At 41.3% G+C, this 18,569-nt stretch overlaps 1 protein-coding gene across 1 annotated transcript; it reads left to right on the top strand.

Annotated features, from left to right (window-relative positions):
* Positions 1-13,052: 13,052 nt before the first annotated feature.
* LOC122661465 lies at positions 13,053-16,816 on the top strand. Its single transcript, XM_043856859.1, has 6 exons — positions 13,053-13,499; positions 13,604-13,736; positions 14,109-14,212; positions 14,381-14,552; positions 14,709-14,843; positions 14,949-16,816. Exons 1-6 carry the CDS (start codon positions 13,459-13,461, stop codon positions 16,698-16,700), a joined length of 2,337 nt encoding a protein of 778 aa, XP_043712794.1. The 5' UTR covers positions 13,053-13,458; the 3' UTR covers positions 16,701-16,816.
* The last annotated feature ends 1,753 nt before the right edge of the window (positions 16,817-18,569 follow it).

Here is an 18,569-nt window from a genome sequence, read left to right as displayed (position 1 = left end):
TTCGGGTTTCTCTTGACGGGTTATGGCGGCAGCGAGCTTAAGTGGTCCCTAAGTGAAGACATGAGTCGAGTCCGGGAGCTACTTCTTCAACATCAATGCATGGAATACGTCATGACTTCTGCCAATCAGCACACCACTGGTCATGATTTTTGGATTCAACTTCCCTTTCTTATCAAACCGCACCACCCCTTTTGGTTGGTGATTCCCAAGGAAATACTTGATTGCCCATGACGTACTTCAGGTCCTTTTTGTCTTGTATCGGCATCGCTCATTGCTTCTATTGAGTTATAAAGATTTGGTCCTCAAACATAACCAACTCTCGACAAATTATCCAAATTACTCCCGGGTTTGATTTGGGCCCCGAATATTTTGCCTAATAATCTATACTTTTATGGCTTTGGGTTGTGTGGTATAAGTCTACACCATCTTTCCTACACGGCTCTTCCTATGAACACTTTAACTTCTGGTTTCCCAATACCTAGTCTCAACTTTAGGTTGAATTGGGATATTGATGGAATCCCTATTGTTCGCTCCCAATAATGGAGGGGACATTCGGTGACCCATTACCCCCTTCATACCTATTTTTTAGCAAGGTTTTGTCAGATCCTTTAGTTTCAGTTTCATCTTGATCTTGGTTGTTCTTGGTTATACCAACACCCATTACTGTCCTTGTCACCAACTTAATTCCTTCACCTCTGTTATTCACTTCCAACCACCGAGTATACTTCACACTTTCCTTAATCCTGCCTAGAATGTTCTATTCGTTTGGTTTGCGGTATAACGCTTTACCAAGACCTAACTACGCGCCTACAATCTTTTATCGTCCTCCTAGAATCTACATACGAATATAGAATTTCCAAATGGACAGAGTCTATAATCTTCATTTAATTTCACAACATTTCAAATAACAATGCTAACTACCCATTTGTGTTCTAAGTTTTTCGAGGGCACCTTCCTCTTATTAGCAAACTTAGTAGAACGAAAGAGTGTAATGCGCCGCAATCAGAATAATACTCGAACAGGTGAGGATGATACGGGTAGAGTACCTGTTATTATTCCGAATTTGCCTCAGCTTCCCTTGTGTCCAATGTATATACTTGTTTTTGGACTCTATTGCTTTTGGAAGGGAAAGGCCGAGTAGTAGGTGGGTCTCGTCGTGGCGCATGAAATCTGCGATGACAACAATCCCTAGCCATATGTCCGGGCTTCTTGTAGGCATAGCATTGGTTGTTCGACTTAGACGGTCGGGGCACAGCGGTAAATTGTGCCGATTGGCTAGGTCGATTTGCATCCTCCCCATCAGGGCATGCTGGAGCCGAATCAGAATAGGGTCCTCTGGGAGCCTTATTAGGTCCTCCAGGCTCTTGTGAGTTGATAGGTCTCTTCCTGGACCCATGCTGTGTTATGCCCTCAACTCCCTGTTCGTCTTCCATAGACTTGTCAGGTACAGGTGGTGAGTCAGATACAGGAGAAGTCCTCGGTGCGGCATGTGCCTGCTTCACAGCTTGAAAGTGTGCGTTCATGCAAGTCATGAACTTTTCCTGTTGCTGTTGTATTGCAGTGACAATTTGAGTGATCATGTAGGCTGGCAACTCTTGCTATTGTTGCTGGTTTTGCAACAGGATTTGTTATTGTTGTTGCATGACCTGCATCATATTGGTCATGATGGTAGCCACCTCATTAGCAGTCATAATAGGGGAAGGTGCAGGTGCATGAGCTGGAGGGACCTCAGGTGTAGATGCAGGTGGAACTTCCCTGTTCTGAGCAACAGGCTCATTGGGAGGATTGACTGGAGGGTTAACAGGAGGACATGCTCCATGAGGAATATTTCTATTGGATTGAGTTTGGACCATGCTTGCTTTCTGAAAGAAATTCAGGATTTATGATTACTTGGATGTAACAGGAAAATTCAATATATTTTATATATTGACGCAACATTTATGTACTTGAAATATTTGAATAGAACGATTTGGAGCAAAAAATTTGAAATACATGGTGCGACGATCTTAAGGCAGTGTTAAGTAAGATATGCACCAGCATACCTCGAATTAGGCACTAGCTTCAGCCTAGCCATCGTTGGAGTAAGATTTCGATACAGGTTGTATGAGTCTAAAGGTATTCTGTTTCCCTCTTAATTATACAAAAGTCCCTGGCTATCAAGGTTCAATTATAATACTGTTGGGTCTATAGGTATCTATGATTTGTTGATTATCATCTCGAGCTTAAGGTTCAGCTCAAGAGTAAAGCTAGTTGTACAATTTCTAGAATTTAGAATCTTTCAAATTACGTTTGTATTTGTTTCTGCTTTATTGGTTGCACTTTCGTTTATAATAAGATTGGAAATAGTACTTCCAATTTCCTTTTCGGACGTCAAAGTTTATGCCTCTTTAGTTATAAAGTTATTGGCTTTTGCACCTAGCTAGTCTGCTAATGTGTTCTTCTACATCTTGATTTTGGTGTTTTCTTAAAACTTTTATTTCTTTGTCTCTAGACCACCCACCATCCTACTTCCGCTATTTGTGAATGTAAATAGAGCTTTTCGCTCTGATACCACTCTGTCACACCCCAAACCACCCCTTGGGATGATTTAGGCTAGTGACCCAAACATCCTACGACATCCGCCAATCCCCAAGGATAAAAAAGTAGTACTTACACGTCACAAACCACATAATGAGGATAAAAGCTAATGAAAGAATATCAGAGTGCAACGAAAGATCGAACTACCCACAGATGATTTATATCATCGATAATACAATCCCAAATACCTATGTTATACCTTATACATATCCATTTATGTTCAATAAGTACATTATCTTGGTAATACACTTCTTGAAAGAAAGAAACTTAAATAATAACAAAATCGTCGTTAAGCAACGAGATGAGGAAGATCTACAATTTCATCAACAGCTTCCTCGTCCATTGGCAAACCCGTACATGCAAAATCAATTAAAAGAGAATATACAAGAGTGTGAGCTCCACTGAGCCCGTGAATGAAATATAAACCATGCCTGCACATGCAAGTACAACCAAATGAGTCCTATATGAGGTGCAGTTCATTTTATTTATTAGCCACGTAACATCACAACTAAGGTAGGTTAGTGCTACTACAATCTCCAATACATGTATCCCTGGTGCAGGCTTGGTTACCCCTTCCCGCGATACACCCATTGAGTTGTCAGAGAAAACCAGTCGGTTCCAGCATCCCTTCCGAAGGTCAGCCCGACCGGCCCTCTGTGATTAATCTTGTGAGGTAACCGACTTAGTATCTTTTTCTTTTCTTTTTTGTTTGGCTTATAGCCTTAATTCACCATCTGGTGCTTCCTAGCATATCGCTCGAGGTTATATGGTAGTCCTCATAATCATCCAACACCTTAACCCCTGTTGGCAAGGGTGCGTAGCACGGATGATGAAACTCTAGCCCCATGTCTATATGGCATCGTATGAGTCAGGTGGTGTCAATCGCATCCCATTCTATGGGCTACCACAGGCCTCATTTCCAAGCCGGCTACGATATCTAATCTAACAATTCCATATATAAGCATTATCATCTATTTCCAGTGTCCATCAGATAAGATTCAGAATTCAAATGAGAATATAAAACAATTTAAAGTAATTAAAGACAGTAAATATTGTTGTTGTTGTTGTTGTCATGACCCATCAGTCTTGTTACACTTACACTCATGGTGTAATTCCACTCACCTTGGTTTGATCCTACTGGTTCAGTTGTTTGTTTAGTTCCGGTCGGTAACTGGCTGTGCACCTCGAGCACGCAATCAAATCCTAAAGTAATAAATCAGAAATGTGTTATTTTAATGATTCAAAACTGTTTTGGATAACCTAGTGTTGGTCTAGGCTCACTGGTCTGACTCGGTGTTCAGTCCGAGATCACTTGGAATTCTCTGGGCTATGCACCAGGCTTTAGGCCTATGCCCCGGTGCATCATTCGGAGAATGTGGCTTAGGGTCAATGTGGTATTTTATTACTGTAGTACATGGTTCTAGGTCACAATAGCCTTACAACACAGTCCCTAGGTCAGCAGTGTTGCAGGACCAACACAGATAGGGTTTCCAAGCCCCGCGGGGCCTACTTGGGTACCCAAGGTGTTCATAATTATGGACAGATGTGAGGAGGGGTATTTTGGTCATTTTCCACCTCCTTACATTGTTTATAGTCCATATGTGGAGGTCCCCAAACTCAGATTTACAAAACAGTCCACTTTAATCCTTTGGGTGATGTCTCTAGGTGATGTGTGCATCGCCCAGTGCATCATCTAGAGAATGCTTAGAACGTGAACAGGCTCATTTTCTTGGGTTTTGTACCATATGCAGTGCCTTGATCGACCCCACATGCATGTTAGGTCATTGTGGACCTTATGGGGAGTAGTTTGCACTAGTCCACTCGGATCTTAACCTGGGCCCACCACTTGGCAGCTAGGAGCTGCCTAGACAACCCAGTGAATAGTAACCTAGCAAGGAGATGAACAGTAACAGCAGGTTTATTACATGAAAAATGCTCAGATCTTACATGCAACAGGTTTGCTTGTTAGATCTGAGGCAACACAAGGCAGTCCCCAGCTGTTCTGGGCTTCCCTTGGCCAGATCTACCTCCATAAAGCACAGATCCATATGAGGAAATAGAGAACAGCAGTAGCAGCATATTAGGGTAAGTATTTATACCTGAGAATGGCTTGGGTAAACCGGGATCAGGGCTGCCAAGCTGATCCTCCTTGCTTCCTCTTCCTTCTCTCCTTCTTCTCCTTCCTTTCTTCCCTTTTTCCTTCTCTTTCTCTCTTTTCTCTCTTCTTTTCTCTCCCACGGTTTTAGTAGCAACTAGAGTTCTAAAACTAAGCTGGGGTCCTCTATTTATAGGACAACCCCCTACTGAGGCCTGTTTGGCTGCTTAGGTCTCTTTTCAAAATGCATTTTTAGACTGATTCTCAGTCATTCTGGGCACTCTGGTGGGGTCCACAGGGGTCCAAGGGTATGAAGTGGTTCCCCAGACTCTCTTCAACCTATGGAGGGTGCCCATGGCCAATATGGGTGGTCCCCGCACATCTGCAAATAAAAATACCGCATTTTCCCACTCATGGTGATGTCTCTGGGTGATGTGTGCATCGCCCAGTGCTATCGCCCAGAGAATTCATTTACAGAATTTGTTTGGATTGAAATGAAATTTTAGTTCATTTAGAGATATAATTGGATCATGGTTCCTTCTAAGAAAATGAAGCTCTATGAATCTAGTTTCTAGCAAAACTAGAATCAAAGGAAATGAAGATTGGATTATGAAGTTATGTTAGAATCAAGGGATGGTACCTTCCTCAGGCTGTACATTATCCAGTGGGCTGTACAACTACAAAGGTCTGCAATCCATCTTTTGACAGGTATGTAGGAGGACATCCTCGGGGTTTCTCCATTAAATTCAATCACTGGAGTGACACTCCACAATGTGCTTAGATGCCATGTCAGGGGTTCCTTTCCTTCATTCAAATCCCCAGCTAGTTAGGGGCGGGTTTGACAAAGCGAACACAGACTGTCTCCTGATAAAGGAAGTCCTGGTAGTTCTGATCTGTTACAGTCATCTCCAATGCTGGAATCCCAACCCCCAAGACCTCAATGTTAGGAGATAAGAGAAGAGAATGCATATGAGAAGGAGGAAGTCGAGGCACTATCTGGGCAGAATGGCATTGAAGGGTCACCCTCTCCCCAAGATAAAGCTCAACTCCGGAGGGACCCTCGAAGGCTATCCGCTTCTGAACAAGCCCGGAGATGTACTGATACTCCTCCTGGTCATTAGGATCATCGATCTGCTCCTTGTCGTAGGGCTGCCAATGGATTTGCCAACATAATCAACTCAGTAAAGCCAATGCAAAGGGGAACTAATTCAGAAAAGATAAGAAATGCCTACAGAAGTTTCTTTTATGTTACCTGGTTGACTGCCAAGTTATTGAGCTGGAGGCATACTTGCAGCTCATCAATAAAAGAACACCATGTCTTCCCCCAATGAGTCACTCAAGGGATGTAAGGAGCTGCTTCATCGGGAAGACAATGGGCATGAATCCCCAGGACCTCGTAACACCATACCTGTTAATAAGAGAAGAAAGCGATATCAAGAACCAAAGAAAGATTGAAGACTAAAGAGAAGACAAGGGAGCGAAACATACCCAAAGAACATAGGCACAGCCAATAAGGCCAAGCGTGCCCAAAAGCAATATGATCCAACATCTTCAAGAAATGGGCATAGTCGGACCCGCCCCAGTCAAAGGACTCTGCCTCCTCAAAATTTTCAAAGAAACAAGCAAGGAAAGTATCTGTATGACCCCGTCCATCATAGAAGAGGACACTAGAGACAAGATAGAGGAGAAAACTCCTAGCAGCTTGATCAAATAACTCCTCAGGGGAGCTATCATTAATTACTCGATTGTCCCACTCTTTCTTCAAAGTGGTCAAGAGAATGAAGCGAGAAGTCACCTTGAAACCCAAGAGGTCACTAATTTCCCTGAGAGATTTCATTTGGATTGAGGGAGTCAACGAAACAGGTCTCCTAGAGAAAGGGATCCCAGTGATCATAAAGAAATCTAAGGGAGTGATGGTTACCTCCCCAGCAGGAAAATGAAAGGTGTGAGTCGACGGCCACTAACGGTCCATGAGAGCATGAACTATTGGTGTATCAAGCTTTGGCGAAACTACCTGGGCAGTACGACCAAGACCTGTCAGGTCCACTCTCTCTCTCAGAGCAGGATGAAGTTGTTGGTACCATGACAAGACATCATTGGTACAGCAGTATTTCTTGTAACTGGGAGAATAAAGCTGCTACATAATAATTGGTAGAAATCAAGTACTAAACAGAACATGCGCTGCATGAAAAGGAAGAGAAGGCAAGTACCACTTACCATTTTGAGGGCCTGACTCCAAATGGTACAACATTTGTGGAGGGCAGTGTCCACTAGGATGCTACCAGGATACCACTCTATTTTTAGGACACCAGTCACCTCAGAGGAAGACGATGATGGCCTACCCCACTTTGATGAAGACATGGCTAATGGCCAACCAAGGAAAAAATGAGAAAAGAACAAAGAAGAGAGAGAAAGAGGAGAGAAGGCAAAGCTCTAAGTGGAAAACCCAAGCAAAGGAGGAGAGGGAAGTGAGAAATAAGTAGCCCCCACCCCCTTTTTATAAAAAATCCATGTTGGCGGCACCGCAGAGTCGTGGGCGTGCGATTGGTGGCTCCGCAATCTCACACGGCAGCGTCGTCAAAAAAAAAAAAATGGTCACAGTGCCATCTCATCGTACATTTTCAAAATTTGGTCATGATGTCATCTCATCATACATCTTCAAAATCTGGTCACGATGCCATCTCATCGTACATTTCAAAAATTGGTCACGATGCCATCTCATCATATATTTTAAAAAAGTTGGTCACAATGCCATCTCATCGTACAATTTCAAAATTTGGTCACAATGCCATCTCATCGTACATTTCAAATCGTTTACTGTGCCGACTCATTATACATTTTCAAAAAATAGGTCGCGATGCCGTCTCATCGTCACTTTTCAAAAATTGGTCATGATGCCATCTCATCGTACATTTTCAAAAATTTGATCATGATGCCATCTCATCGTACAATTCCAAAATTTGGCCATGATGCCGTCTCATCGTACATTTCAAATTGGTTACGGTGCCGACTCATCGTACTCAAAAAATTGGTCACGATGCCATCTCATCGTCACTTTTCAAAAATTGGTCACGATGCCATCTCATCGTACATTTTAAAAAAATTGGTCACGATGCCATCTCATCGTACATCGTCAAAATCTGGTCACGATGCCATCTCATCATATGTTTTTCAAAATTTGGTCACGATGCCATCTCATCGTACATTTCAAAAAATCGGTCATGATGCCATCTCATCGCACATTTTCAAAATTTGGTCACGATGCCTTTTCGATCAAGCCATGCTCAAACTCAAAATTTTGTCAAGTGATGCTCAAAACCAAACTTTGCTGAGCGTTGACTCAAAACCAAAAATTCCTGTTGAGCGTTGCTCAAAATCAGATTTCCAATCGAGCGATGCTCAAAACCAAACTTGGCTGAGCGTTGCTCAAAACTAAAAATTCCTGCCGAGCGTTGCTCAAAATCAGATTTCCAATCAACCAATGCTCAAAACCAAATTTTGCTGAGCGTTGCTCAAAACCAAAAATTCATGCCGAGCATTGCTCAAAGTCAGATTTCCTACCGAGCATTGCTTAAAAATCAGAATCCAGTAGAGTGTCGCTCAAAGCCATTACCTGTTGTCATTCGATCCTTGGATCACCCGTTGCCATTTGATCTGTTGATCACCCGTTGTCATCCGATCCATGGATCGCCCGTTTCCATTTGATATGTTGATCACCCAATTGTTATCCGATTCTTGGATCGCTTGTTGCCATTTGATCTGTTGATCACCTGTAGTTATCAGATCCTTGGATCGCCCGTTGCCATTTGATCTGTTGATCACCCATTGTCATCCGATCCTTGGATCGCCCGTTGCCGTTTGATCTATTGATCACCCATTGTCATCCGATTCTTGGATCCCCGTTGCCATTGGATCTATTGATCTCCCGTTGACACCCGATTCTCTAGATCGACGGATCAAGTACCTGTTGCTATCAGACGGTTTACCGAAATAGGTCTTATCATTTAAAACAAAATATTTTCATTGGACGGTTTGCCGAGATAGGTTTATCGTTCAAAACAAAAGATATAGGTTTTATCGTTCAAAACAAAAGATTTTCATCAAACGGTTTGCCAAGATAGGTTGCATCATTCAAAATAAAAGAATTGCTGAATGGTTTACTAAGACGTGGTTTTATCGTTCAACTCCACCACCTCTGAGCAAAGTGGTGGCAGTACATGCTCCTGGTGACAAAACCAAGCGGTCTTTTGTCTTTACCCTTCGGCTATTGGCACAGGTCTCGGCCAAAGAGGGGCAAACTGTAGACGCTGAATTTTGTCACCCCTTAGCGATGACGACAACCAGACATGAAAGACTGGCAATGCGCTCTAAACCTTTTTTTTTCTTTAGAGTAACCCGAACACCCCCTATTCCATCTCATTTCCACCCACGGTCCCCTGTATCCTCAGTACGACCCAGCACGATGCCCCTGCCCGAAGCCAAGGCCTGGCAGCGCTGCGTGCAGCCACGGCGCTACTTGGTAGCGTCGCCCCCGACCGCGGCGCTATATGGTAGCACCGTGCCTGGTTGCAGCGCCCGGCTGCGCGGCAGCGTCGGGCCACGGCGCCGCATGGCAGCACCTCACCAAGCCAAGAATCTACCTCGCGGTGTCACGGGGGACCCAAAATGTGATTTTTTTTGCCCAGCAGCGCCGCAGAATTTGCCGCGGTGCCGCCAGACGAGATTTTTCCCTATAAATACCCCCACCTCTCATTTCAACAAGTTCCAAGTTGAGGAGAAGGGCACCCCTAGAGCTCCAGTTTTCTTTTTTCCTCTTTTTCCTAGTTTTGGGGCCCTGCCCCAGTCTGATTTTGAGCCTTCGAGCCTCGTCCCTCTGTCCGGAGTCTGGGTCCCCCGGATCCGCCTTCCCTAACCCTTTTCCGTCCATGCCCCCAAAGTCTCCCATGGCCTAGTCACCCTGCCTGATGTCCTAATGCCTAGTTTTTGAGGCTTTCCAACGCCGTTATTATGTCCGAGGTCCTAGTGCCCGACACTTGTGCGCCGTTACTCTGCCTAACATCCGAGAGTCTAGTTTTCAAAGCTTTCTGACGCCATTATTCTGTCCGAGGTCCTAGTGCCCGACACTTGTGAGCCGTTACTCTGCCCGACATCCGGGAGATTACTTTTCGAAGCTTTTCGACGTCGTTATTCTGTCCAAGGTCCTAGTGCCCGACACCTGTGCGTCGTTACTCTGCTAGACATCCAGGTGATTACTATCAAAAAATCTTTCGACGCCGTTATTCTGCCCGATATCCGGGCAATTACTTTCTGAAGCCGTTACTCTGTCCGACGAAGGACAAAGCCAGTCTTTTGCCTCCACCTAAGCTGAGGGACACGATCCGTCTCGTATAATTGCCTTGGTTTAAAGCATACATGTATTTAATTATTTCATCGCACTTTAATTTCGTAACAATGTAGACTTTTAAATTATGCTTGTGTAGTGTACAATAGTTAATTTAGATTAATTTAATTTTAAGCAGTTTGTGCATCATTTTAGCTATACATGTGGAAATACGACATTTATAAAGGGAGATTATTCAAAAATCAACATCTAGTAGAAAGACCGGTTTATCCGGGCGAGGTGGGTGCCTAACACCTTTCCACTCTCATAACCTGACCACTTACCCCGAATCTCTGACTAGACCAAACGAAATCTCATAGCCCTTCACAGGAGGGCTACACCAATGGGTCATAGGCCCTAATCCTAGGTGGTGACTCCATTTCATTTAATTTTATGACCCCCATCCCCTGATAAATCATAACCATTGAGAAGACGCATTCTTTCTCTCTTCAACCGAGGAGCATAACCCCAAACCCCCAATTCGAACCAAAAAGCGCCCCCACCAAAAGGGGGAACGCGCCGCTGTTCCGGGAGGTACGGATCCTCACAGTATGTTGGGGAACATCAAGACTAATAGTAAGGGTGAAACAATAAGGAATGTGAGCGAGACATTGTTAATATTGTTGAATAGTAGTGGAATTATGAACTGACAGTATTTATATACATATACACATTGATCTGGAATGCTAAGATTGTTTTAAAGTGTTTCTTACTCATTGAGCTATTGTAGCTCACCCCTCATGGACTTTCATTTTTACAGAGCCTTCAACATTGGGAGATGACGAGTTCGCTAACTGAGTAGCGGATAATATCATCTCACTTTTGTTTCTTTTTTTTTTTTTTTACAAGCTGTTGTACATGCTTGTAAGGGAATTTGATTACATTGGGGAGGATATACTTGTAAATGTTGAATGCCATCAGGTGGAGAAAAACAGACTTTTATTCGGAACTGTAAATGCTTTTATACTTCCACTAATACTCACACTCTGATTTTGGTTTATAGTCCTAATGAAAAGTTCGTAAGTTCTTCCTATGTTATGTTATTAATGTGATTTGAATTGATAAATGCTAAGATCTTATGATCTCCACCTGTGAAGGCTGCGCTTTCCCTTATCCTGGAATTGGGGCGTCACATTCCCTACTCAGACAGTTGTCAAATTATGTGCCTTTAGGAAGAGGGCACGGATGTGAGTACACGTTAGTGTGTGTATAGAACTGAATTACATGAGAGTCTCGCATGTGTTACTTTCAGTTGTTGAGGAACGAATTTCTCTTATGTAGAATTCGGTTGGCCCTTTGACCTAAGAGGTCTTTTGTGTACGGTAACGTATAATGGGTTTTGGCGCACTAATGATTGATATCCATTGAGTTACATATCAATATATTGGATTCGTGGTGTTGTATCGTGAAAAAAAGAGATGCTCAACATTGAATCTACTGCCCTTAATTGGAGAATTTCGAGATGAGAAATGTTTGTTTATGATTAGACATAAATTCAGGTCCATTGTAATATTTTGTAAAATGTTTACAAAGATATTTTGTCTAATATCATTTATCAATACATTTTTTGAAAAATGTAATCAAAATGATTTTTGATCGATAATGATCACAAAATCTTGGTATGGACATGCACAATGAATTGGAGTTTAACACTAGTTAAATTAAATGTCTATAATTCACTATGTGAAATTGTTTTGTGGAGGTATTAATTTGTAATTAACTATATTAATTGCGAATATCCATTTTTAATAGCGAGAAAACAGTTTCATTTATTTAATGGGTTATGACAAGATAATTATACTATACAAGGTAATTAAAGCCCTTTTTGATTCTACCTCGTTACTCCTTTTAGTAGCAAGCTTGGAATAGAAAACTCCCTAAAAAATTAATATAAAGCAAGCTTGTAAATTTGGAATCCCAATTGCAGATAATTTTGGCAACCCAAAAATGAGTTTAATTATTTAATACAAGGGGAAGAGAGGGAGGGACAAACACTATGCCCTAGCTGCGCTCTCTCACACTCGATCGTTCTCTATTTCTCTCTTCCTTCTTGTGGTTTTAAAATCAGGAGTTTAAGACTTCATCTCATATGTTTTCCCAACAGAACATTGAATATTGACACCGTCATATTCCAGAGTAGTGGTTAGTTGTTTAACTTCTCCAAGAAAAACACACAGAAGGAAGAGGAAGAGGCTGGTGATTAGCGAGCTTCCCTAGACTCCCAACCCAACACGCGACTACGACTGCGAAGGTGCGGGGGATCATGAAGCAAAAAGACTTCCCTGTGTTAGTTCTATTATTCGATAAGGTTTCCTTACCATAAATGGGAAGCATTGAAGCAGTTTTCTGTATGGGAGTGTGGCCAACGCCAGCACTCCCATGTGTCTCTCTCTCTTCCGTAAAATAAGGGGGTAGAAATGTCTTTTCACATAAAGAGGAGAGATAGATTCACTACGCCAGCCCTTCCAGAGAGAGAACTTTTTCCCTAAATTACTGGCCCTTTTTCTTAATTAATCATCTGCTCCCAGTCAACTGAAGTAGACCGGAACTGCTGCCGAGTAGGCCTTTCCGGTTTAAATTGGAACTTAGAAGTTGCAAATACATTACCTCGTTCAATGACCGATTGACACCAATAGAGTTGAATAGGTGAGTAGTAGAAGATCGAGTGAAAATCAAGTACACCTTGGAACTCAAACGAGTCATTCAACCGCTGAGTCCGGAGGTGACCCACCGGGTTTGAGAGCAATCGAGGATAATATAAACTATTGAAAGGAGAAGGAGAAAACAAGAAGGAACCCAGAAGCATAAGAAAGGAAAAGAACCGCAAGCTAATTATTTTAGGAATATTTCTTTTCCAATTTTTAACTCAGATTTTCTTTCTTTATTTTAAAGATATTTTCTTTGAAGAGAGTCTGCAATAAAATCAAAAAAGGAAACGGTTTGCGAATTCTCCCCCATCACTCTCATTCCCCAATCCCCCACATTCCCATTTTCCTCGCTTTTAAATTTAATGAGAGTAACCGCAACACAAGTGTCCATGTAGTGGAACAGTTTTGGGGAAGAACAGAATACAAATTTTTTTTTTCTATTTCCTTCTTCTTTATATTTTCCAAATTTTGGTGGAAACCAACTCGCTCCACTCCTAATAACTCCTCCAGAAAAATAAGTGTGTTAGTTCAGACCTTGTTCTGCTGCTCTTCTTCTTCTTCTTCTTGGTTGCTCTTCCTTTCAGTCACGACTCAATAATGAAAACCCATGATTAACAAACATGCTCTAACCAGTTTACACACATGATGAATTTGCAGTAATTGTGTCATGATCTTTTGTCCTTCTTCTTCCACTGTAACTCAAGACTGAATTTGATGAGCAGGAAGAGTGCAGCACTAGATCACGAGCAACCCTCGACATGTTCGATTTCCTGTTCGGATGGAGAAAGGCCTCTAAATGGTAAATGATAGTAGTGATGTTGATAGTCTTGTTAAATTTCATTCCCATTAATATTTATGATTTCGAATTGAGTTGGATCCATCAGCTCTGCTTTTTGTTTGCAGCAAGAAACTGATAAGGCATGTTCAGTGCCGTCTGAAGCTCCTGAAGAACAAGAGAGGCACCATTATAAGGCAGTTACGCGAGGATGTAGCTCAACTCCTCAAGCTTGACCAAGAGAAGAGCGCCTTCGCTCGTGTAGGCTCTGTTAATTCTGATAATACTTTTTTCTCAAACTTGCTTTGTATAAATTCTATTTCTGGTGGGAAATAAGTGCAGCTCCTATATTCCACTTTCTTAATTATAGGTCTAATCGATGCACTCTGTTTTTCTTTCCTCTTAACTATCTTTTTTCTCGTGATTTATGCTACCCAAATCTAAATATTTCACTCTTCTTACAAGCTAATCCTGAAAATTCAATGAAAAATTAATTGGACACTCCATCTTCACATTGTTTTTATCATCATCAAGATCTTTTATAATATTATCATCCTGCTCCTCCTCTGCTTTATATAAATAATCCAAATTAATGTTCACAATTCTGTTTTCTTTTTCTTTTTTCTTTCCCAGGTTGAGCAGCTATTTAAGGACAAAACCATAATGGCCGCATATGATTTGTTGGATCATTTTTGTGAATTCATTGCCCTCCACTTTCCCTATATTCGCAGACACAGGTTAGATTCTATGCATTTAATTACACAAACTGAAGTTTGAATCCAACATCTGATAACTTAAATCTTAGCCTCTTTCTGGGAGAACATATATCAATTTATGATACTGGAATCTTTTCTCTCAAGCAAAAGTTTCCCCTGAATTGTTCTCTTTATAATTTGTTGTTGCAGGGACTGTCCGAATGACATAAATGAAGCTGTGTCAAGTCTTATATATGCAGCTGCATGGTGTGGAGATTTGCCTGAGCTTCAAATGCTTCGGAAGCTATTTGGAGAGCGCTATGGGCACAGATTTGTCATTACTGCTGTTGAATTACTCCCGGGGAATCTTGTGAATTCTCAGGTTCTTCATTTTCTTCAATTCCTTCTATTCTTAATTTCTTAGACCCCCTTCTAGTTAAGATAATATGATTTTCTGTTTGTTCTTCTATAATTGTTATTTTGTGATTTTGTTATTTTGGATATTTATGGAGAACCATTTAAATCTCCTGACAAACAGATAATTGAGAAGCTCCGGATAAAGTCAATTCCAGAAGATGTGAAGCTTGGTTTGTTGGATGAGATAGCTAAGGATTACAGCATTCAAAGGAAAACTACGTGGATAATGGAGAGTTTTGAACTGCGAAACCAGCAGGTTTGTATATGCTACAAATACTGATTCTCTTTTTAATCCTTAAATAATTGTTTGATGGCTCTTTTAGCGGTTTTAGTAGAATCTATTTTTGCCATGCAACTGCAGATATATAATCTTCCTGTGGGAACTGAGGGACCTCAAGATCAAGTCAATGAGAAAGATACTAAAGTTATCTATCACAGTGAAGGAGCTGACATAACAGCTTCAAATTATGAAACTACTCAAGGAAAAGCGCTTCCTAGCTCCTTACCAGTTTGCGAAAATTCTGAGTCTCCCAAAAATTTGAATATTACCCAAAGTTCCTCCGGTGCTATCATTGTTGCACAACCTCGAATAGATACTCTAGATTCTTTTGTCTGTACCCCAAGTCATAAAAATGCAGTCAGAGCAGGGAAGCATGGAGAACTGGATCCTTCGTTCAAACACAGAATGACACCTAAACTATATTCTGGAGGGAGTAATCTAAGGAACTGCAGTTCAAGATATCCATCTAATTTCTCTCAGAAACATAAAGTGGAAGGAACAACAACAACTGCATCTGAAAGTTCAATTCAGTTTCCAGAGATGAGTGTTATTTATCTTGATGACATAGAGGAATCTAATGCCACCATAAAAGATGGCAAATACAAGGACCAAAGAATATTTATATTCAAATCAATCAACATGCCTACTAGGAAAAATCTTGGATCTGAAATAGTTAGCTTGTCAGATTTATATGGTTACAATGGTACTGAAAAGCAGATAGAGAAAAGTGAACCGTGGGATGGAAGAGTGCAATCCAGGAGCTCTAGAATGAGGACCAAGTCATCGGGGAAAAGATTGAATAGGAGATTACTCTCTTGGGGTAGTCAAGTATCCCACTCTTCCATGAGCATGAACGATGTTGAATCTGCACTTTACTATGGTGACCCTTGTGACAATTCATCAAATGAAGACCCTTTCAGACATAAAAATCATCACCCGAAAAAACATCAGCGTAAGATGCCAATTGAAGATAGCCGGGATTTCAAATACAGAAGTCAAAAGAATAAACTTCCATTACTTCGACAAGATGATGATACAGGGGAAACAAAGAAGGAAATTTGTGGTAAGGCTATGGAAGGGAAGCCTTTCTATAACAGTGACTGCAGAATTGACCGTGAAATGGTTATTGATTGTAGCTTGGAGCATCCATGTTATTTCTTTACAAGAAATGATAAAGATGAGGTGGAAAACATGTGTATAAAGCAACATAAGGGAATTAGAATGGGTATGGATTTTCCATCTCAAAACTGTCAACAAAAATGGCAAGGCCATTGCTGCAATTCACCAAATGAAGAAGAAGCATTCAAAGGTACTACTGTCATGAACCATAGAAGCTATGGATATGCACCAGACTACAAGGGCGTAAGTGGCAACATACAAGTCCAGGAAATGGGATGGGACTCTTCCCCTCAAAGAGACTGCCAGTATATGGTTTCTATGTATGCTGTTACAGACTACAAAAGTCCTGTCCCCAACATGAGGAGCATGAAGGAAGAGAGTGTTGAACAAGGAATATCAGATTTTCCAGGCAGTTGTGTCTCTTCCCATGGTTCTTGTTCATCAATGACAAGTCCATTGACAGAGAGATTGAGGCAGCCACCTTATCTAAGGGCCCAGACAATGCCGCTTGAGCGACCCCAAAATGGATCAAGTGACGTTAAAGTTATCCGTTCTGCGTCCTTTCAGTTAAAACAAACCAATAATTCGACAGGCAGCTCTTCATCCTCTTCCTCCAGCCATGTCCATCCTAAGCTGCCGGACTATGATGACTTGGCAGCCAAATTCAAAGCACTCAAGAAAGAGCATCTACAAAGTAAGTTCCAATCAGGCTAGCAATGGTTTAAGCTGTGGGTGAGCCTATCCATGTTCATCTGGCTGCTGCTTAATGCACATTGGAGTGTGTATATTTGGTCCCAATTCTTCTCCAACCATAATGCTGGGTATCGCTAAATCTTTTTTCTATTGTAATTTTAAATTCGTATAGTTTCATTTGTTTAGAAGACGTTGTCATTGAATCTCTTAGTAGTAGATTGTAACACATGAGATATTTTAATGAGTCTCTCAAAATACATTGTCAGGAATCATGTTACCTCAGGATGATACACTGATTAGCAATTGTAAGATGAAAATTTGATGATATATGGCCTAAGAGAGCTGATTCTTTTTTTTCTTTTTTTTCTTTTGTTTTTTTGATAGGTAGGCCCCAAACCCCAAGGGGGGTTGAGCAAATGACATCTTAGTTTGGATGTTAGTCCTTGGCATCTGAGCTACCACCCACTTGAGATAAGAGAGTTTATTCTACTTCTAGATATGGCTTAAAGTCTACTGAGGGTTCTGAAAGTTAAGAAGCTGGTGAAATTTCTGATTTGTGGATGACGCATGCATCCCTAAAGTAAATCTCTGACTATGAGATAGATATTGATTTATTTTCCAGTTCACCTAGGGATGTAAATGAATAGTTAAAATTTGTTTCCGTATCCGTGTTTGTATTTGTTTAGCACTATCCGAATCTGTCCAAAAGCTAAATTGATGCGGATATGGATAGGCTACAGTTATCCGAAAAGTTATATTTACATGTAAACGGATAAAATATCCGATCCGTATCTGTGTTCGTATCCATTTAGCACTATTTGAATCCGTCCGAAAGCTAATCGGATGCGGATGTGGATATAGCACTATCCGAACCGAATCTAATCCGTTTACATCCCAAGTCTACCCACCTCCTATAAAAAGTTGGGTTTTCTTCAAATGCCCCCTCAAATTGCCCAAACGTAGAAATGCACCTCTACTTTCTAAACTTTGTAACAATCTAATCTAGCTCGTTCGTTTAGGACGTTAGATGTTAGTTTTAGGGAATCTAATGATCAAAATGCCCTTATGATAAAAAAGGCACCAAAATTAAAGAGTAAAATCACCAAATTACCCTCATCTTCCAAAATTTGAGGGGGCATTTGAAAAAAAAAACCCAACCCATCTTCCCGAAATCAATTTGTGTTTGAAAAGAGGGAAGATGAGTTGCAGGTATCCTTCCTTCCTTTCTGATTCGGATTAACATAGGAAGGACTGTAATTGACCCACCACCTGCAACTATAATTGATCCACCAACACCCACATCACCCTCATGATTCCCGGCAGCAGCAGCGCTACTTGAATTTCCCGACGAATCAGAAACCCCCACATGGGACCTCGCCAAAAGAGAACTAGAGCTGAAAAATCTTGCAGAACTGAAGGTGAATTCAATTGGGTTTCCTGCAGAAGCTGGATAGGAGGGTGAATTTGCTGGAAATGACCTTTTAGTCGTTAGTAAAAATCATAATAAAACGGAAGGAAGAGGAGTTAAAAAAACAAAAATGGAGCGGACAAAACATGAAAGAAAATGGGCGAAGATGAGAGATAAGAGAAAATTCGTCATGAGCAAAGCAACAGCTGCAGATAACGATGGGGATAATAAGTTTGGTTTTTGTTTGTCCAAACTCTCCACCTAAATATAGTTAAAAAGTCGGCCCATCCATGTAGCCGCTTTGCTTTTGAGCGTTTTGATGAGCTTCTGCAGCTTTACTTCGTTGTCCAGCTCCATTTGTGTTTTCAATAATTTTAATCCTTCCTGTATTAAACCGAATCGGAAGGAAGGATACTTGCAACTTATCTGCGGTCCTCAAATTTTTCTCTGGAATCGTTTAGGTTTTTCTATTCTTCTCTAGA

This window comes from Telopea speciosissima, chromosome 1 (genome assembly GCF_018873765.1).
Source record: "Telopea speciosissima isolate NSW1024214 ecotype Mountain lineage chromosome 1, Tspe_v1, whole genome shotgun sequence".
Lineage (NCBI taxonomy): Eukaryota > Viridiplantae > Streptophyta > Magnoliopsida > Proteales > Proteaceae > Telopea > Telopea speciosissima.
Note: the sequence above shows the minus strand (reverse complement) of the source record. Positions and strands in the feature narration are given on the sequence as shown.

Coding starts and splice junctions, on each gene's coding strand:
- LOC122661465 (XM_043856859.1), top strand. CDS start 13,459: ATGTTCGATTTCCTGTTCGGATGGAGAAAGGCCTCTAAATG. Junction 14,553..14,708: donor GGAATCTTGTGAATTCTCAG/GTTCTTCATTTT, acceptor CCTGACAAACAG/ATAATTGAGAAGCTCCGGAT. Junction 14,844..14,948: donor TTGAACTGCGAAACCAGCAG/GTTTGTATATGC, acceptor ATGCAACTGCAG/ATATATAATCTTCCTGTGGG.